Genomic DNA, 19,323 nt, shown 5'->3' on the forward strand with positions numbered 1-19,323 from the left:
GGGAGACCAATCATTTACAAACGTATCCAGAGTTCCATCCAGTACATTATGTCTTCTTTCATATGGTAGCAGTGACAGAAGTTTTTCGTGCCAAAGAGTTAAAGTAGGAGAGTGTCCTTTAATCCAAACATGAAGAATGGAAAGGCGAGCAGCATATAGCATTATAGACATTATTTTTGTTTCCGGCACACAGTTATTTACACCAAGGATACACAAGCTGGGATCCAGTGGCACTTTAATCCCAAAAGATTTTTCAATTTCATGAACAACCGAAGACCAGAATGATACAATTAAAGGACAGGACCATATTAAGTGGAAATAGGTTCCTGTATCCTTTTTACATTTAAGACAAAATTTTGTACATGTGTCGTATTTACTTCGAGTTAAGGGGGTCACATGCAACTTATTGATAATTTTATATTGTACTTTATATGATTTGTTTGATTTAGTAATTTGTCTTGCATAATTTAATACTTTGTTCCATATCTGGTCTTCCAGTGTAACACCAAATTCAAGTTCCCAGCTTTGTTTCATATTTATTAAAACTTTATTATTTGCTATAATTTGGTCATAAATATGTCATTGTTTTATTTTTCAATGCAGCTGCCTTTAATAAAATGCTATCAAGCACATTTATTTTCCCGCCTTGTTTATAGTATTCAATAGAAATAAGATAGCTCCTTATTTGTAGATATCGAAAAAAGTGGACCTGAGAGATATTAAACTCATACTGTAATTGTTGGAAAGACTTGAGAGCATTATCTGCATAAACATCTAATATTCTTATGATACCAGCTTCTCTCCACTCATTAAAGCCAGCATCAATACAGGTATGTCTAAAATCTGGATTATTAGCAATAGGAGCCAATAATGAGTATTTGTCAAGCTCAAAATATTTACGAACAGCACTGAGAGACCTACAGATATTTTTCAGTATATAATTGTGCTTAATCTTGGTATATACTTTTGTGAAACATATATACGGAAGGTGTTCTAACTGAACCCCATCCAGACCTATACCTTCTAAATCTGGAAAGCAGAAATGGCTTTTTTAAATCCACTCTGCTGTGAATTTTAATTGTGCGGCCCAATGATAAAATTTGAAATTTGGGATGCCAAGTCCTCCTTTTTTAATTGGTAGTTGAAGCTTTCGAAATTCCATCCTTGGCCTTTTATTATTCCACACAAATACTCCTACCGCACTATGTATTTTTGTAAATATTTTGGATGGAATATAAATAGGTAGCATTTGGATAACATACAACAGGCGAGGGAGAACATTCATTTTAATTATAGCTATACGGTCCAAAAGAGAAAGTGAAAGATTAGTCCATCTTAGAAGGTCAGTTTTTATTTTTGCTATTATAGGTAAAAGATAATGTTTAATCAGTTTTGAAAAATCTGCACTAAAATATATACCAAGATATTTAAATCCTTTTTTAGGTCTTAACGAAGCCTGTTTGATCGCTAGAAACTAATTTATGTATCACATTGTTTAATCTTATTGCCAAAACACTTGCTAAAATCTTTGAATCTGTATTTTGAATTGATAATGGTCTGTATGATGCAGGGTTTTCTGGATCCTTGTGATCTTTTGGTATTAACGAAATAATAGATTGTTGCATTGTCTTTGGCAATTTCTTCTCATCATAAGCATACTGAAACATTCTTGCAAGCAAAGGAGCTAAAATGTCCACAAAAGTTTTGTAAACCTCTGCTGGAAAACCATCTGGACCACATTATTTAAAGAATTTATTGTCCTTTTCACGTCATCAACTGTAATTTTAGCACCAACTGATAAATTATCCTGCAACTCAAGTTGAACGAAGTCATATCCTTGTCACTATCTGTATTATCAGATTCATTCAAAACACCAAAGAATCCTTTAAACACATTTGTTATTTCACCTGATGTATAAACCAGTTTACCGCTTTTATCTCTTTTTGATATTGCGGACTTACGTTTTTTATTATTAATTAAACTCGCTAAATATTTTACAGATCTATGACTATCATACTGTTTATACTTTTGTAAAAATAATTCTCTTTCTGTTTTTTGGATTTCCAATGAATTGAGTGCTGTTTTAGCAACCATAACCTGATCCCAGCTTTCAGCGGAAAAGACTATGCTTATGTTTAGTCTCAGCCTCTTGTAACCCTGACTCTAGTCTTTTTTGTTCATAAATAATTTTCCTTTTCCTAGCAACACAATATGAAATCATCAAGCCTCGGAGATAAGCTTTTGTAGTTTCCCATACATTTGCCGGATCAGTATCATCGTTATCGTTAATTTCTAGAAAATGCATTAAATTTGCTTTAGTTTTGTTACAAAAATTAATATCAGATATTGATCTATTACATTGCCAAACATTTTTATTCTTATATAAACAGGTGAATGCAACCTCCATTTTAATTGGAGCATGATCTGACAGATGTATATTTCCAATGCTATTTTGTTTTATCAATTCCAATAATATTTTAGTAACCAAGAAAAAATCAATTCTTGTATATGTTTTATGAGGATTTGAAAAAAAAGTATAGTTTTTCTCTTTAGGGTGCAAATGCATCCACACATCAACTAAATCAACCTCATCAACCATTTGTTGCAAAGCTCGCTGTCTAGGAGTTGGTTTTGCACTGATGATGGTGGGCCTTTTATCAAAAATATTATTCATTACACAATTCCAATCTCCACCAACAATCATATAAGGACAGTGATACTTGAACAGTAAATCAGTTTAGTAAAGAATGTAGGATCTAAATCAGGGGCGGCATATACATTTAGGATAGTAACTCTCTTTCCATATAAAACCCCGTGCAACAAAACATAACAACCTCTTTCATCAATTTCAACGTGATTAATATTAATGGGCAATTTTTTATGCACCAGTATCGCCACCCCTCTGCTTTTACTATTAAATGAGGAAGAGTACACATGTCCAACCCAGTCTATTCTAAGTTTTTTATGTTTGTATTCAGTCAAATGTGTTTCCTGCAACATTGCAACAGAGACATTCTCCTTTCTCAAAAATGTAATTATCCTCTTCCGCTTGACTGGATTATTACACCCTTTGATATTAAATGAACAGAAATTTACTGGTAAAGCCATAGCATCATATGCATAAAATATCTAGTACTTTCCCCAATATGCAAGGTATTGGACATAACAATAATTATGGATCCCTTTTGGTATTTAACTAAAAAAACAAAGGAAACAAAAAAAGAAAAAACAAAAAAAAGAGAAAAAAAAACCCAAAACATGGGCAAAAATACCAGACCAAACAGGGCTGATATTAGCCACATTAGAACGTTAACCTAAATGGTCTTTATTGACAGACAGCTGAAGAAATGAAAGGGAAGAGAGAGGGGGGAATGAGATGCAGCAAAGGGCCGCAGGTCGGAGTCGATCCCAGGCCCACTGTGTCGAGGAGTAAACTTCTATATCTGGGCGCCTGCTCTACCAACTGAACTATCCTGGTGCCCAATGTTTTATTGGATTTTGAAATTTAAAAAGCCATTGTATTTCTAGCACTGAATATGTATACATTGACATTATGTATTTGAATTTTTTGCCTCAGAATTTTATTCTTCAAATTTTCAAAAACAAATTTTCACCTTTTTATTTTATTATATTTCATAAATTCAGAATCCAAAAATTTTACATAAAAAATGCAATATACCAAATTCAGATGCAAAATACAATGTTTAAAATTCAGTGTTAACATCCGGCAACCCAAGGAAAAGCAATCGATTTTGTCCGAGTTTGCCGTAGTAGCTGCAGCCAAGAACTATTTTGTCTGCTATTTCATCACTAAATTCACTTCTGAGACTTTTTTTATGCGAGAAATCCACTGTGCAGAGTTCGAATATGGGCATTTTTACAAAAATATATTGAATTAAATTGCACAGAAACTCCAGTCTGACGTGACAGCCAGCTGGTGGCGGCTGCGTTCGCTCGCTCGCCGGCCGATCAGTGATGCTCACAGACCCCGCTGTCACCTGGAAGTCCGTTAATAGACTCATGGACAAGTTTATTTTCTCAATCGTCTGGTTAAATAACAAAACACAATTAGCCATTACAAGATAAACGGCAAAAAAAAAAATTTGTCCAAAGGAAGACGGTGATGCTGTGTGGGTGCCGCCGCGGCGGGGGTGATAGGATATGCAACTACATATGCAAGTAAATTCAAGTAAAAGCAGGCTACACTTATCCCGTATGAATGCCCCACCCAAAACTCAGATGTGTGTGTGAGGTGGGGGGGATTTCTAAATCACACAAAGTCCCCAGATAATATTAATCCTGTGCAAATAGGGCTATAGTCAGTATATGATGCCTACAACTGCTTTGGACAGCTTTTTTTAACTCTCTTATGACTTTAACTCTAAAGCCCTATTCGCACGGGACTAGTATTGCCTCAACTGCAACTTGTGTTACAGTGGACTGTGGCTCAATCAGAAAGCTATGCAGTTGTATGTTCAGTGCCTTAGCTTGCTAACACATAGCTAACATTAGCTTACTAACAGCTAACTTTTCCTCTCTGGTAGACATTTAGACAAAGGATGCTAAAATAATCATTTGACATGCTCAAATCTGACATTTTTTTTTGCTGGCTACATGCAATATGTCAGCATTTAACCCTTAGTTGCAAGGGTGGCTACAGTTTTCCCCTCCGATGGTGATGCGCGTTTCTATATTGATGCACAAGTGCATCAAGTGCTAAGATTTTGGTATGTGCAGCTGCAAGATAGCGTGGGAAATTCTTCAGATATGGTGTCTTGCATCATGAACCTCATGTAACACTTGTCATTTCCCACCGCTGTGTGAGTTCCTCTTCTGTCTGTCCATTTAGAAATCCTATACACACACAACTGCAGCTAACCGTTACAGGTCGGTAGTCCTGCAGAGCACTGTGCAGATGCACCCCATAATCTGCAAGCAAACAAACGAACCCATAACCAAACAAGTATGAGCAAGTGATTACTGTAAGCCTGACATTACCAACGCAAACATTAACATGGCCTTTTTAATGAAGAGTGGATTTAGTGGGGCTTGTGTTCAGTAGCTTGCACCAGAAGACTCTCTTTGGTAGCCAAGTGTCCATCACCATCAGCAGCTTCGCTCGATGTAAATCAGTCCCACTGTGCTGTCGGATTCACTGGCACACACAGCTTATTGACTCCCCCTGTCCTCGATACCACCTTCAGCTGGGGGGAGAAAGGCACATTCCCCTCAGTTCTTCCTGAAACTCGGTGCTCGTCCAGCATTGATTGGCTTCAAATATTGATAGTTTGGCTCACGGTTTGATTGTTACTCTATCAGTGGCAGTTTCTTTTCTTCCCATGGTAGATGCCGTGGTCCTGGAGTTAATTTAAATTTAGGTTTCATAATGTCACAAATGCAGATAGTATTTTTTTAATACGGGAAACACAGCCAGGGTTTTTATTTTTATTTTGTTATTATCAGGCCCTCAGGAAGTGTGCCGGGCTTTGAAGCCAATTTGACGTAGCGGCCAAACGGTGGAATTACAAATCCTGTGTCTGTCACGTGATGCCCTCTGGCCCATAAAGACCCCCATACACTCACATGGCGAAAGAGACGTCGGTCAATCAGTGGATACTTGTCACAAACCCTGGGGTGTTTTAGATTAGTTGGGAGGTTGTTCCGACATTATGATTGCCTTTCCAGTTTTTGGTCTGGGCAAGCAGACAGTCGACGAAACAAACCATGCCATACTGAAGTGTTGTACACGCCACACCACAAGTGGTTCCACACCACTTCCTGTGTGATGTGTAATAGCTGACCCTGCGCTCTGACCTTCCCGTGGTGCAGCGAAGCTGAGACAATTTCCCTGCAGGGATCAATCAGGTAGCACATTATTATTCATTATCAAACCAGGGTTCATTATACACACACACTCTCATTCCTATGTGTAGAGGAGAGTGTGCGCAGAATGTTCTCACCTTGGAGTTTGATTCCATAATGCAGTTTAATGGAGTCGTTACAGTCAGTGCTGCAGTCTTTAGTTAATTCAGCCTAACTAATTCAACAGTGCCCAAACAGAGAGATGAAATAATTACAAAGCACAGGCATTAATTAGATTACCACTGGAGAGAAAAACTGGCTTTGTGACATAAATAATTAAACACATTAATGACCTATAAAGTTAACAATGAGGGATGTGGACAAACATCTCACCACAGACCCCCTGCTGCTATGACATTTAAAATGCTAACAAAAACTAAAAGTAAACAGAGCATCATGACAAATGAAAGACACAATAACCCAAACTAAAATAACACTGAAAATGAAATTTAAAATGCAGTAGCAGATCAAAACCAGAAAGAATTGCTTTTCTTAATGGTGCATTTTGGGAAACGCAGGCATTTTAGGACAAGGATTCTGATGCATCGTAACATGTTGAGCCGAGCACCAGTATGCAGGGTTCCACAGCTGTTTTATATTTTGATTCATTCATCCAATTTAGTTTAGTTAAACAGTTAACTGACGATAATAATTTTGACCCATTAATTATTAATTAATGAATCTGCTAAACAGTGAAAACAAAAATACAAAAGGATTTTTTTGTTTTGATTATTTTTTTTGCACTGGGAATGAAAATTAGGCTACACAGTCTATTTCTTAACGTATAGCTAAGTTGCTAGTGCTTACTTTGCTTACCCCCCCCCCCCAAATGTTTATACATTTGTTTCATATATTGCTATAGACCAGAGATCTTCAACAGGGGGCCTGCAGGGGGGGAGGGCACCAAACTATTGTAAATTTTTACAATAAAGTAAATCAATTTAAATGGATCGTACTATTTGCCCACATGCTACACTGACCCTGAGGTCCACCTACTGGTCATAAATATTCATGGTTGCAAGTGTTTATGCAGACACAGAAGCCTTATTATAATATCTAGCACCTAATATCTAGCACTTAAGCTCTGCTTCCCACCTAAATGTCTCTGGGCTGACAGTCTGGTCTAAAAATCTGAGGATGGCTAAGAAGAAACTGGCATTCCCTGTCCTCCATTAGTGTTACAGACGTGGCCATGGTGGAAATCCCTCATCGGACATTATAGGTTTGTGGAAGACTAAGGTGCACGTATTTGCCAGGGGATCAAGGGGTCCTCCCTCAGGAAAATGTTAGTTAAAAAAAAAAAAAAAAATGCCATTGCACATAATTTTGGACCACTAAAACGTTGGAAAAGCTAGAGCATACAATTCATAAATAACACTCAAAAAGCGTAAAGACAAAACTTGCTAAAGAGGTCCACTGGGGACCATCTACAATCATTAGATCTGAGGAAAGTCATTTAGTTAGTTTTGATGCTCATGTTGACATTTACATTCTTTCTGCTTAGGTGCTGCCCCAAACAGCTTGGGTGCTGCGCCTAAGCCTTGTAATGGCAGGGGAAACCCCTGAGTACTACTGCAGGACTTTCCGCAGTGGTGAGGCAGCAGTAGAGCAAGTGTTTGAGCATTTGAGAGTGGAAGAGCGCTGTGCCGCTGATGGTGAGTTCAGGGGAATGGAGGTTTGGATTCTGTGGTTTCAGGAGGAGGGTGGTGGAAACAGTGATGTCACCGACTGCCCAGAACCTCGGCCTACCATGGGGCCTTTGTGGATCAGAGAGGAAAACTACACGCTTAAATGGTTTGTTCATCCTTTAAATGATGGATCATTTAAAGTCGAGCTGCAAAGATGAATCGATTAGTTGTCAGCTATTAAATTAATCGCCAGTTATTTTGATAATCAATCGGTTTGAGTCCTTTTTTATGAAAAAATGTCAAAATTCTCTGATTGCAGCTTGTTAAATGTGAAAACTTTCTAGTTTCTTCACTCCTCTGTGACAGTAAACTGAATATCTTTGAGTTGTGGACAAATCAAGACATTTGAGGATGTCATCTTGGGCTTTGGGAAACACTGATCCACATTTTTTTCACCATTTTCCGACATTGTTTTCTGAAATTTTATAGACCTATCGATTAAATCGAGAAAATATCAACAAAAGCTGCAGCCCTGATCTAAAGTATATTTATCTGAAATATACAAGCAGCATCTCCAGGACTTTGGATGCCATCGTGTGATGATCCTTTTGGACTTTTTAGGCTTTTTCTATCAAAGCAGGCAGAAGTATCTTAGAGCTACTGGTGTTCCCGCATGGACGAAAATAGGAAGAAATGTAGGAAGAGGCCTACGACTACCGTATGAAGTTGCAAGTGCACTTTTTCATTCGTCATGTGTGCTCATGTGAAGGGTAATGCTCAGCTGTAGTGTGATATAACATGGGGCAGTCGTCCTGTGATTAATGCTGATGTGTAAAGACTGGCCTCAGAACAGTATGACACAGTTGACATTCATGGTGTTCACTGCTGTCTAAAGCAGGGCTCTTCAACCTTTTTTAGGCCAAGGACCCCTCAGCTGAAAAAGAGACAGAGCAGGGACTCTTTACTACATACAGTATATTGTAAGTAAAAAAAAAAGATAGTTTCATATTAAACTGGGCCTACAATAAAGTGTAGGGTGGATCTAGAGCCTTTACGCATACCTTTTTTTTATGGTGCATATAATGCTAAGGTATTAAAATCATATTTATTGACATTCATATAGTAATACATCCTGTTTTAATGTTAAACATACACGTAGCAGTGAATCCTTAAGTGTAACTGTATCTGTGGATGGCTTACCTTAACTACAGGCCAGTAGCCTGTCACCAATGTTATGTACATTTAAAAACAAATCACACAATAGGCTGATTTATCTTTGCTAATAATATGTTGGACTTGTGCATGTATATTTTAACTTTTTTTTTTTTTTTTTTTAAAATGATTAAACGATAACTTTGGGGCCCCCCGCCCCCTTACATTAACTCTAAGGAAGATCTCCGGTCTAAAGGCTTCAACAACAACAACATTTAGTATTCTAAGCGCTGAGCTTTTTCTGGGAAAATGTCTCTGGTATACAGGAAGAGATACGTTTCATGTTTCAGTTTTTTTAATTTTTTTTAGGAATAGATAAAAGGAACAAGAGCATACTGAGCAAGGGCAGTAATCTCTATTCTTACTTCCCCTGAGGGCTTTACTGTGCAGCTGCTCGAGGCCTCTCCTTTTACTGGATTGCCATGTAAACCACTTTGAGCCCAGTCACAGGGTAGCAGCGCGGATTTAAAACGCCAGTCCTTCTGGCGACACCGGGCATGAGAGCACAAGTGGTGCGTATGCACCGCGGAGCCGCTCTACAAGCGTAAAAATAGGACAGTCTTCTATTTATATTTTTTTTACGCGAGATGTGTGTGGCCCTTTTTTTACACAGAAATGGCTCATAAAGTGTCTATATTTCTTTAAAAATAAACTACGGATTAGGGCTGCAACAACGAATCGATAAAATTCGATTACTAAAAAAGTTGGCAACGAATTTAATTATCGATTCGTTGTGTCGCGCAACTATTAGGCCACCTAGTCGCGGAGATAAAAAAAAAAATTGAGTTGAGCGCAGAGCGGAGCAGCGCGGAGCGGAGTAGCGCGGAGCGAAAGAAAAGAAAAAAGAGCAGAGCGGGGGTAGAGGAAATACGGAGAGAGACCGGAGAGACCCGTAACGTTGTTCTGAAACACTCGGCGGAGGCAGAGGAATCAGTACGACCCAAGTCATCCAAGGTGTGGGAGCATTTCACACTAAATAAATCAAAAACGTGTTAATTGCAAGATAAGCAAAAGCGACACGGCATGGCACGGGCGCACCACGGTGATGAGTCAGCACCTAAAACGTAAACATGTTGGAGTCCTTGATGAGGAGGAAGGGAGTTCAACAGCAGGGTAAAGTCACTACACTATCCTACTTCTGTTCCGTTCTGAAGTGAGGAACGTACCGTCCCTCCAGTAGCTCTTCTGGTGCTGCTGTTTACTCGTTATCCAGCTGACTAGCATGACAAGCTAGCGTTAGCTCGGTAATAACAGTAATAAAGCAGGGGTGGTATACATTGCAAGACTAAAGACATGGTTTTATTCACTCGCCTTTTTTGGCCCATTCATTTTTCAATCTGTTATGTATATATTATGTGCTTTGTCCCATATCAGTTATTGTTGACAAATATAATAGTGTATGGTGTATAAACAAACTTAACTTGCACTTACTACAATGATGGTAATACTTTAATGAATAAGTGTGTGTGTGTCTGTCTGTCTGTCTGTCTGTCTTGTCTGTATCTGCTATTTGGGTTACTTACCTTTACACAACTATTAACTAAAACAATAAGTATGCATGTATTGAGCGGATGTAAATTAATGTTTTTTTTTTTTTTATCCGATTCATCGATTAATCGAAAAAATAATCGACAGATTAATCGATTATTAAAATAATCGTTAGTTGCAGCCCTACTACGGATATACAGGAAACAACTTAATGACTGTGAATGAGCGTTTTGGCTGTTTGGTTTTGAGAGTTTCTGTTTTTAACAGCTGTAACACCCTGGGGTTGATGGGAGAATATTGTGCATACTAAATCTTTAGTCACAGCGTGATTCACACACCAAACGGCACGTGCCCAGAGTGATGGGCACGCATGGTTTCTGTGAGTCTACCCCTTCATCATGTTTCACTGTTTGGGGTCTATGATTCATTAAATAATCAATTCTTGGGCGCCTGGGTTGCTCACCTGGTAGAGCTCGTGCCCATATATAGAGGTTTACTCCTCGACACAGCATTCAACTCAAGCCTTAGTGGTCCCCTAATACTGTATCTGAAGTCTCTTTTATATAGACCTCAGTGATCCCCTAATACTGTATCTGAAGTCTCTTTTATATAGACCTCAGTGATCCCCTAATACTGTATCTGAAGTCTCTTTTATATAGGCCTTAGTGGTCCCCTAATACTGTATCTGAAGTGTCTTTTATATAGGCCTTAGTGGTCCCCTAATACTGTATCTGAAGTCTCTTTTTATATAGACCTTATTGGTCCCCTAATACTGTATCTGAAGTCTCTTTTATATAGACCTTAGTGGTCCCCTAATACCGTATCTGAAGTCTTTTATATAGGCCTTAGTGGTCCCCTAATACTGTATCTGAAGTCTCTTTTATATAGACCTTAGTGATCCCCTAATACTGTATCTGAAGTCTCTTTTATATAGACCTTAGTGGTCCCCTAATACTGTATATGAAGTCTCTTTTATATAGGCCTTAGTGGTCCCCTAATACTGTATCTGAAGTCTCTTTTATATAGGCCTTAGTGGTCCCCTAATACTGTATCTGAAGTCTCTTTTATATAGACCTTAGTGGTCCCCTAATACTGTATATGAAGTCTCTTTTATATAGGCCTTAGTGGTCCCCTAATACTGTATCTGAAGTCTCTGTCCAGAAATTCAGCCTTGGTGCAGAATTAGTCATAATTTGGCCCCACAGCCCCTGAGAAAGTTTGTGAAACCTTGTGAAGAGGCAGGTATTAGAACTACGCGAGCCTCTTCCAGAGGAGATTGTTATGTTAACTTTAGGTCCTCTACTTTTGGGCAGAACTGCTTTTCTGTGAAAGCCGCAGGGATGTGGAATGTGTGGCCAGTTGTTGTTCGAGAGAGTGTTACTTTGCAACAGTTTAAAGTTAACCTCAAGAAGTGGTTGAAAGACGGTCAGATTTGTGATCATTAATACAAAACTGGTAAACTAGGGTACTGTTAAAATTTTAGGTAGGCAATAATAAAAGTGAAATAAAAAAATAAATTAATAAAAAAAAAAACATACTGTAAATATTGAAATTGCATTTCTGTTGAGGTGATCCTTGTGTAGGTGCTCTATCTGTATTTTATATTGTGAATGAACGTATTAGTAGGAATGCTCATCATCCACTGTATATACCTGCTGTCACTTTGCCTCTGCCCAGGTACTACAGATGAAAATTTGCTTGTAGCTATCTCTGGTCTGTGCAACACATTTGTTGTGCAATGTCCCTGTCAAATAAATAAATAAATAAATAACAAAAAGAAAAGTCCCACAATGAGCTTTCTTTAGGATGTGCCATGTCTGTGTCTGTAGCTATTGAGGAGGAGAAAGGGGGGGCAAGGTGGAGGGTGGGGGTGTGGCCTTGACCAACTGCCACTTTGCTCGTTTGAAAGCCATGATGTCTCTCTCTCATGGACTGGCCAAATTCTCTGGGCGGGCAAAGAGGAGAAAGGGGAGGTAACCTTGCTCCTTATGACCTCATAAGGAGAAGATTCCAGATCGGCCCATCTGAGCTTTCATTTTCTCAAAGGCAGAGCAGGATACCCAGGGCTCTGTTTACACCTATCACCATTTCTAGCCACTGGGGGACCATAGGCAGGCTGGGGGAACAAATATTAATGTTAAACCTCATAAAGTGAAATTGTAATGCCATGGGACCTTTTTATTAAAAAAAAAAAAAAAAAAGAAAATCATTAATTCTTGCTTTTTCTTTTTCACCCGTTTCCCTCTCCTCTTTATCCTTCTCTTCCAGTTTCTGTCCATTCTCTCACTAAATTTACTGATCTCGAGCATGGCCCGAAGTTAACTTTTTACTTTTAACTTTTTAAGTATCCACTAGCCACACAGGCTTTTCATCAGCCAATGCAGGGCTCCAGACTAACTTTTTTCAATAGGAGCACAGTGGCCCCCAACCGAAAATGTTAGGGGCACAACCAGAAAATTTAGGGGCACACACCGTAAATCAACATTCTAACCAAATATTCACATTTCTACAAATTTCCACTGTATTACTAATAAATACTGTGATAATAGATGCAGAAATTACAATGTGCTGTTTCAAATTCAGTATCACTTTTGAAGATGCAACATACAAGGTAAACTGACAGCCCCATCGCTGTCATGACAGTAAAACAAATAAATATATTTTTTTATTTTATTTTCATCATGACCGTTTTTAATTGCTCTTTAATGTTCCATGTAAAGCACTTTGAATCGCCTTGTAGCTGAAAGGTGCTGTAGGAATAAAGTTGCCTTGCCTTAGAACCTCAGCCTGTCAGTCAGTCACCAGGAAACCACTGTTGTGCCTGGCTGATCGTCTCTGAGGAAGTGGAACGTCAACAGCACCGTGACTGCTTTCGGCACGCCAAATATCGCAGCAAACGCTGTCTGCGTGAAGTTATGAAAAACTGTAACCACACTTGAAATCACTTTATTGGCATTTCCGTGACTCTCTGTGACTTCAACAAAACTGCAGAGCCGACGTAGTGCAGCTCTGCGTGTGTGTGTGTTTCTGTCAGAGCTCTGCTCTCTGTCAGTTTTCAGAGAGGACAAAGCTTACGCGCTCTCGCGCTCTCAGGTACCGAAATTTCAACGTTTAACGTGTAAAAAAAAAAAAAAAAAAAAAAAAAAAAAAAAATGGGGGCAAATTTACTGGTCGCACATGTGCGACTGGATGTACAATTCGGTCGCACACTCTAAAATTTTGGTCGCAAAATGCGTGTCGCTGCAGTACATTTGCTCCGTACTGCTGTCGTAGATCAGCCACATAGAACCTTGCCGTTGTCGCCAACTTGGTATTAAAACGTCTTCTTTTACTTCCTACATCATCATCTTTTTGTCGGTTGCTTGTTTCAGCTGGCCTCTTCAACCCCAGTAATGTGCTGGCCCATTTTTTTTCAGCTTAAATCCAAGGAAATGGCCGACTTGGTTGAAATGTGAAAGAACAACATTGGCAAAAAAAACAACAACAAGGGACACAACTAATGAATCGCTCAATTCTCATTGGCTACCCGCCATCGTGGCAGGTAGACAGACAGTTTTCACCTGCATTTGGTGCGTGGCTGGGTGTTAATTTCAGGCCTTGCTTGCTGCTGCTGAAAACAAGGTCGAGGAGAGAGATGAGAGAGAATTAAAACAGAAAAAAAACCAAACCAATGAACTGAAAGATGCTATAAGCTCCATAATAAAGCCGAAGGGAGCCGCAGAGTTGGGTTATACATTTTCTGTGTGTTTGTCACTTTGAGCGACCCTTTTCATATAACAAACAAAGAGATTGAATCCATTGTTGAATACAAATAATAATCATAATAGTACTAATAATAATAATAATAATAATAAATAATAATAATAAAATCTAGTATTGAAATAATAGACAGTACAAACAAATGAAAGCCTGTAGTTAATCAAAGGGGTGGGAATTGCTAGTATGTCCTACATTTCCACAGCATTGATGTTCTACTCGGCACTCTGTTGCTTTTGAGTTTCTCTCTTTAACAGAAATGCTGTTTTAATTTGATAATTATATTCACTTCTGCTTTGCCTTCTTTTTTTCTTTCTTTTTGATCCGTGTTAAACCACTCAGCGAAACTCATCACTTTCTACAGATGTTGCGGCGTCCAGGAAAGAGAGGGGTTTTGCCCTTTTTTTAGTTGCTGAAAAGCTTTTATTGTGAAACTTCTGTGCAGGAAGTGTTCATTGGCAGTAGCTTAACATCTATCGGAAAAAGAAATGGGAAAGTAGAGCTAGCGAGAATGAATTAGTGAATGACAGCAGTATGATAATGGTAAATTTAAATAACCCCTATTATGCTTTTTGGGATTTTTCCGGTCTTTTAGTGTGTTATATAGTTTCTTGTGTATGTAATAGATGTATAAAGGACAAAAAAATAAAACCGATTGCACTCCAAATGGAGCTTTCTCTCCCACAGACAGCACTTTTTGTTAACTTCCTGAAAACGCCTCCCCCATATTCCTGTTTTTAAATTCCTCAATCAGTGATCTCACTGATTGAGAATGCCAGCCCAGTTTTTTATATATATGCTGCCTGATCAAGCACAGCCCCCCCAGTGGCTTGTTTGAATTTGGTTGACCAATCACAACAGAGTGGGCCGGCCGACCAATGAGTGCAGACTGGGCTTTTCAGGACGGCCTGCGCGAGCTCGAATAGAGTAGGCTCGTTCGAGATGAGCAGAATGGATCACACGGCGATCGCCGCCAAATGCACGCCGGTTAGATTTGTGTTCCGACACGATCCCGACTTGCTCTGACGTCACGCGGGCATTAGAGCCAACTGACGCAGTTGTTTTCCAACGACTGCAAGACCCAGTGCATGCTGGGAAACGCCTGGCTCTCAGCTGATCTAACAGCCGATTGGTTCAGAATCGACTCAATGTTTTATATGAATTCTGTATTGTTTTTCAATTGGAGGGATTTGAATTGCTATTTGTCTGATTTCTAGTGTGTGTGTGTGTGTGTGTGTGTGTGTGTGTCTGATAGTGACGTTTAGAAGTCAGAGAGACTAAGTCCGTTGAGATTACCGATCATCTCCAGTCTGTTGTTTAACATCAGCACCAGATCGCATGGAGAGCTTTCTGACAGCTACTCTGTCATAATAAAAACAGGAGACTGTGTACAAGCTGACTTATTAAATCAGAATCGGAGCTAACAGTATGAGTGTTTCGGTGACTTCCTGTTCAGCCTGAAGACTGCTGGTAACTGTCCGACTTGACCGCAGCTTTTTGTCCCCGCCCACTGCTGTTGCCGCCTGCTCTCGTCCACTTTACAGGCGAGGCGAGCCTACTGTTTCAGGTCACTGCAGCAATGGGCAGTATGAGAAGCATTATATCTTTTTGAACATCGAAGCGCGTAAACCTATTCTAGACCCCATGAGTACAAATATGACGCTGAAAAGGAGCATAATAGGGGCTCTTTTAATTTACAACGCATTTCTGTTTTTCAGATGTTCACTGGTGTCCTGAAGCATACGCCCCCTCCGGCCTCCGCCGCTGCAGCCTCCTCCTCCTCCTCCGCCTCGGACCAAAAGAGTCACGCACAAACCACAGTTCCCACAATCCCGCGGGGCCACCTGGTCCTGGGCCCCAAGGACAAGCTCCGCCTCCTCACCCCCGTGGGCGGCACGGCGCCGCCCAATCACTGCGCCGGGGCGGCTGGGGCCCCCGCCGCTAAGCACTCCGGAGGAGCCGCGAGACCTCCTTCCTCTCTAAGCGAGGAGGACGATGGAGGAGGAGGAGGAGGAGGAGGAGGCAGGGTTAAGAAGAAACGGAAGAAAAAGGACAAGAGAGAACGGGAGAAAGGAGGAGTGGAGGCGGAGGAAAGGGAAAGCAGCAAACCAAAGAAACGAAAGGAGGAGAAGGTGGCGGCGACGACGACGGTGGTCACACTGAGGAAGGAGCCCAGGGAGCGAAAGAAGGGCAGGACCAAGGGGACGGAGCTGAAGAAAATGGCAGTGGGGAAAGCACCCGGGGCCACGGTGGCCCCTGGACCAGCTCAGCTGCCTGTTAAGGTGCCCGGCAAAAGAGGAAGGAAACCCAAGATCAAAGTCCTACCTCCTGTTCCCCCCAATCAAGGTACGCAGCGAGAGCACACTCGGTGTGGAGTGGCGTAGGGCTACACGATTAATCGCAGTTTTATTGAAATCGCCATATGGACTAGTGCAATATCTGAATCGCACAAAATATGTGTCCAACCATTCTGAGTGAAGTATTGTGGTGCTGCCGAGACGTCCTAGTCTACAAATCCTAGCCTACAGGCTAAAGAATAACATCTTTGTTTGCTACAGATCCTCGCAAAAATCAGCACTATAATCATAATAGTTCAAAAAAGAAATGAAAATCCGAATAATGATACAAAAATGATCATTCCTTCCAATATCGTGAATCCTATCGCAATTAGCTAGGGCTGTGCAATTAATCAAAGTTGAATCGTGATTATGATTTCGGCTCCCAATGATCACAAAAACAGAATAATCGAGAAAAACGGTTATTTAGCTCATTACGTTTTGCAAGTAAACTCTTATTTTCTCTTGTGTTCTGAATGAAAAAATAAAGTTTAAATAGCACAAGTATTGAGGCAAATTTCACAGTTTTTTTGTACTGTTTATTTATTTAATAATATTTTATAATAATCGAGCAGCCCTACATTTAGGTATTTTCCTCATGTTGTGCAGCCCTAGAGTGAAGTCTGTGTTTGTGTGGAGTGGAAGGAGGGAGGACCTTCTGTTTATTTAACAGCGGTGGAATGTAATTAAGTACATTTACTCAAGTACTGTACTTAAGTACAAATGTTGAGGTACTTTTCATGCCACTTTTTACTTCTACTACGCTACATTTCAGAGAGACATATTGGACTTTTTACTCCACTACATTCATCTGACAGCTTTATTTACTACTTGTTACTTTACATATTAAGATTTTTGCACACAAAACACATGTAGTTTATAAAATATAATGTTTTATTATTATTATATTGCATATCTCTTGGTCCTGGGCTCTTGGTCTAGGGTACTGTTATGGACATTTTTCACTATTTCCTGACATTTTATAGAATACGCAACTAATCCTCTAATTAGAAGAAAAAAAAACAATTTGACAAACCAAACAATGATGAAAATAATGATCAACAGTCCTGTTTTTTTAAAGTTAAAGGTGCTGTAGGTAAGATTGCGAAGATCCAGGTCTTAGCCAAAGGATTTGAACATTGGCAACTTCTCAGTCCCTCCCCCTTTACTGCTAAAGCCCAAAACTGTCTCCTAAGCCCCTCCCCCCACAAGGGAGAATGAATGCGTGTGCCTGAGCAGTGATTGACACGCAGTTTTTTTAATTACCTGCTTCATGTAGTTCTACTGGAACATAGGGTCAGTTTCAGCAAATATGACAGAAAGTTAGTTTTAGAAGTCCTACCTACTGCACCCTTTAAAGCTCTGTTGTGATATCCTGGGTATATTTATCCATTCTATTTCTTTACATTGAGCTTGAGAAAAAAGCAGTTGAAATGTCCTGTTACAGGAAAATTCGAAATCTGACTGACTGAAACTGACAATGTTTATTGTTGCCTCAAATGCCCCGAAACCAGAGGCCTGTACTACGAAGCACGGATTTATTTCCGTTACCCGGCTTCCCCTAACCTAAGAACCGCGGTCCCGCATAACCTGTGACACGATGGTGGTTAACAACTAGTTCAATCAACTCAGGGTTTCCCAATCCAGCAGCGCGCGTCCACATGAAGGCGGTGTTTGCACAGCACGACCAATTGCAAACATGGACAAGTCTACTAGAGGCGCATATTTTACACAAGAAGAACAAACGATAATCCTACAGAAATATGAAGAACAGACACGTAATACAGGCAAAAATCAATTCAGTCACTGCTTCCTAACCAAGAAAGGAAAGCTGGCAAATAATTGCTGACGCTGTAAATGTGTAATTTCAAAGACTTATCAATATCACTTCCTCATCAGTCAGGCACAACCAAATCTGACCATAATTACACCTAGGCATTCCATAAACTGTTGTGCTCTATATTCTTTCAGTTACAACCCCGGCAGTTAAGTGACCGTGGGAGCAAATAAATAAAAAAATATATAAAAACATAATTCTAAACGATGTGTTGCATTCGGCAACATACGGCTCAAGAAGCTGACAAAGATACGTAATTCCCTCTACTTAAAATCTGTATCTTTCATAAAGATACCCATCAGGGAATGTCATGTCTCTCTGTAAATGGTTTTAACTTTTATGAGCGCTCTCTCTCTCTCTCTCTCTCTCTCTCTCTCTCTCTCTCTCTCTCTCTCTCTCTCTCTCTCTCTCTCTCCCCACCTGATTTTCTAAGAACGGTGACGCCATTATCAATGGAGTATTGATTGGTCAGTAGGCGGTGCTTTTACACCGGTTGATCTCAGATCTCCAACATAACCTGCTCCTGACCAGGTTAAGTGTTTATCATAAGTTACCACGGCGATTTAACTCTGTATCAAGTGACCCACCGTCGTGATACACAAAATCCCTGGGTTGAACCTGAAGCTACCCCGGTAACCCCAAATCTTGCGTCGTAGTACAGGCCTCAGGAAGAACCTCTGCTACATTTGTGTAGTGTAATTGTGTGTGTGTGTGTGTGTGTGTGTGTGTGTGTGTGTGTGTGTGTGTGTGTGTGTGTTTGTGTGTGTCTGTGTGTGTGTGTGGGGATGCATTTGCATTCTTTCAAAGCTGAAAAATAGATTTTTTTTCAATCAACAATTGCAGCAAGGCATGCTCGAAGACACCACTCCTCATCTTGGGCCGAGATGATACTGTCTTTAAAACATGTAACATTATTGAATATATGAATTATGGATGCAATGCGTCATCCAAAAGCTTTAATGAAGTGCTGATAAGTAAGCCAAGGTGAAAATACATGGTCAAAGTTCTCTTTCATACGCGATAGAGAGGGAAGGATCAGGTTTTGCATAGTAAGCAACATTTTTTCATCTTCCCCAGAGTGTTCAATATTAGATAAATAATTATGAAATACTTTATCACAGGAATATATTGTGGAAAACAAGAGACTATTTAAGAAATGACTGAAACTCAACTCCCCCTCATTCTTATTTTCACAATGGAGTTT

General features: G+C 39.8%; 1 protein-coding gene across 8 annotated transcripts in view; it reads left to right on the top strand.

Annotated features, from left to right (window-relative positions):
- chd6 (chromodomain helicase DNA binding protein 6) overlaps positions 1-19,323 on the top strand; it is a 145,356-nt gene that overhangs the window by 52,040 nt on the left and 73,993 nt on the right. For all 8 annotated transcript variants that reach the window (XM_028577096.1, XM_028577097.1, XM_028577098.1 and 5 more), the window contains one exon: positions 15,665-16,292. In XM_028577096.1, the coding sequence (XP_028432897.1) occupies positions 15,665-16,292 (628 nt within the window). The remainder of the gene's footprint in view (positions 1-15,664; positions 16,293-19,323) is intronic.

The sequence above is a fragment of the Perca flavescens genome, chromosome 4, assembly GCF_004354835.1.
Source record: "Perca flavescens isolate YP-PL-M2 chromosome 4, PFLA_1.0, whole genome shotgun sequence".
Lineage (NCBI taxonomy): Eukaryota > Metazoa > Chordata > Actinopteri > Perciformes > Percidae > Perca > Perca flavescens.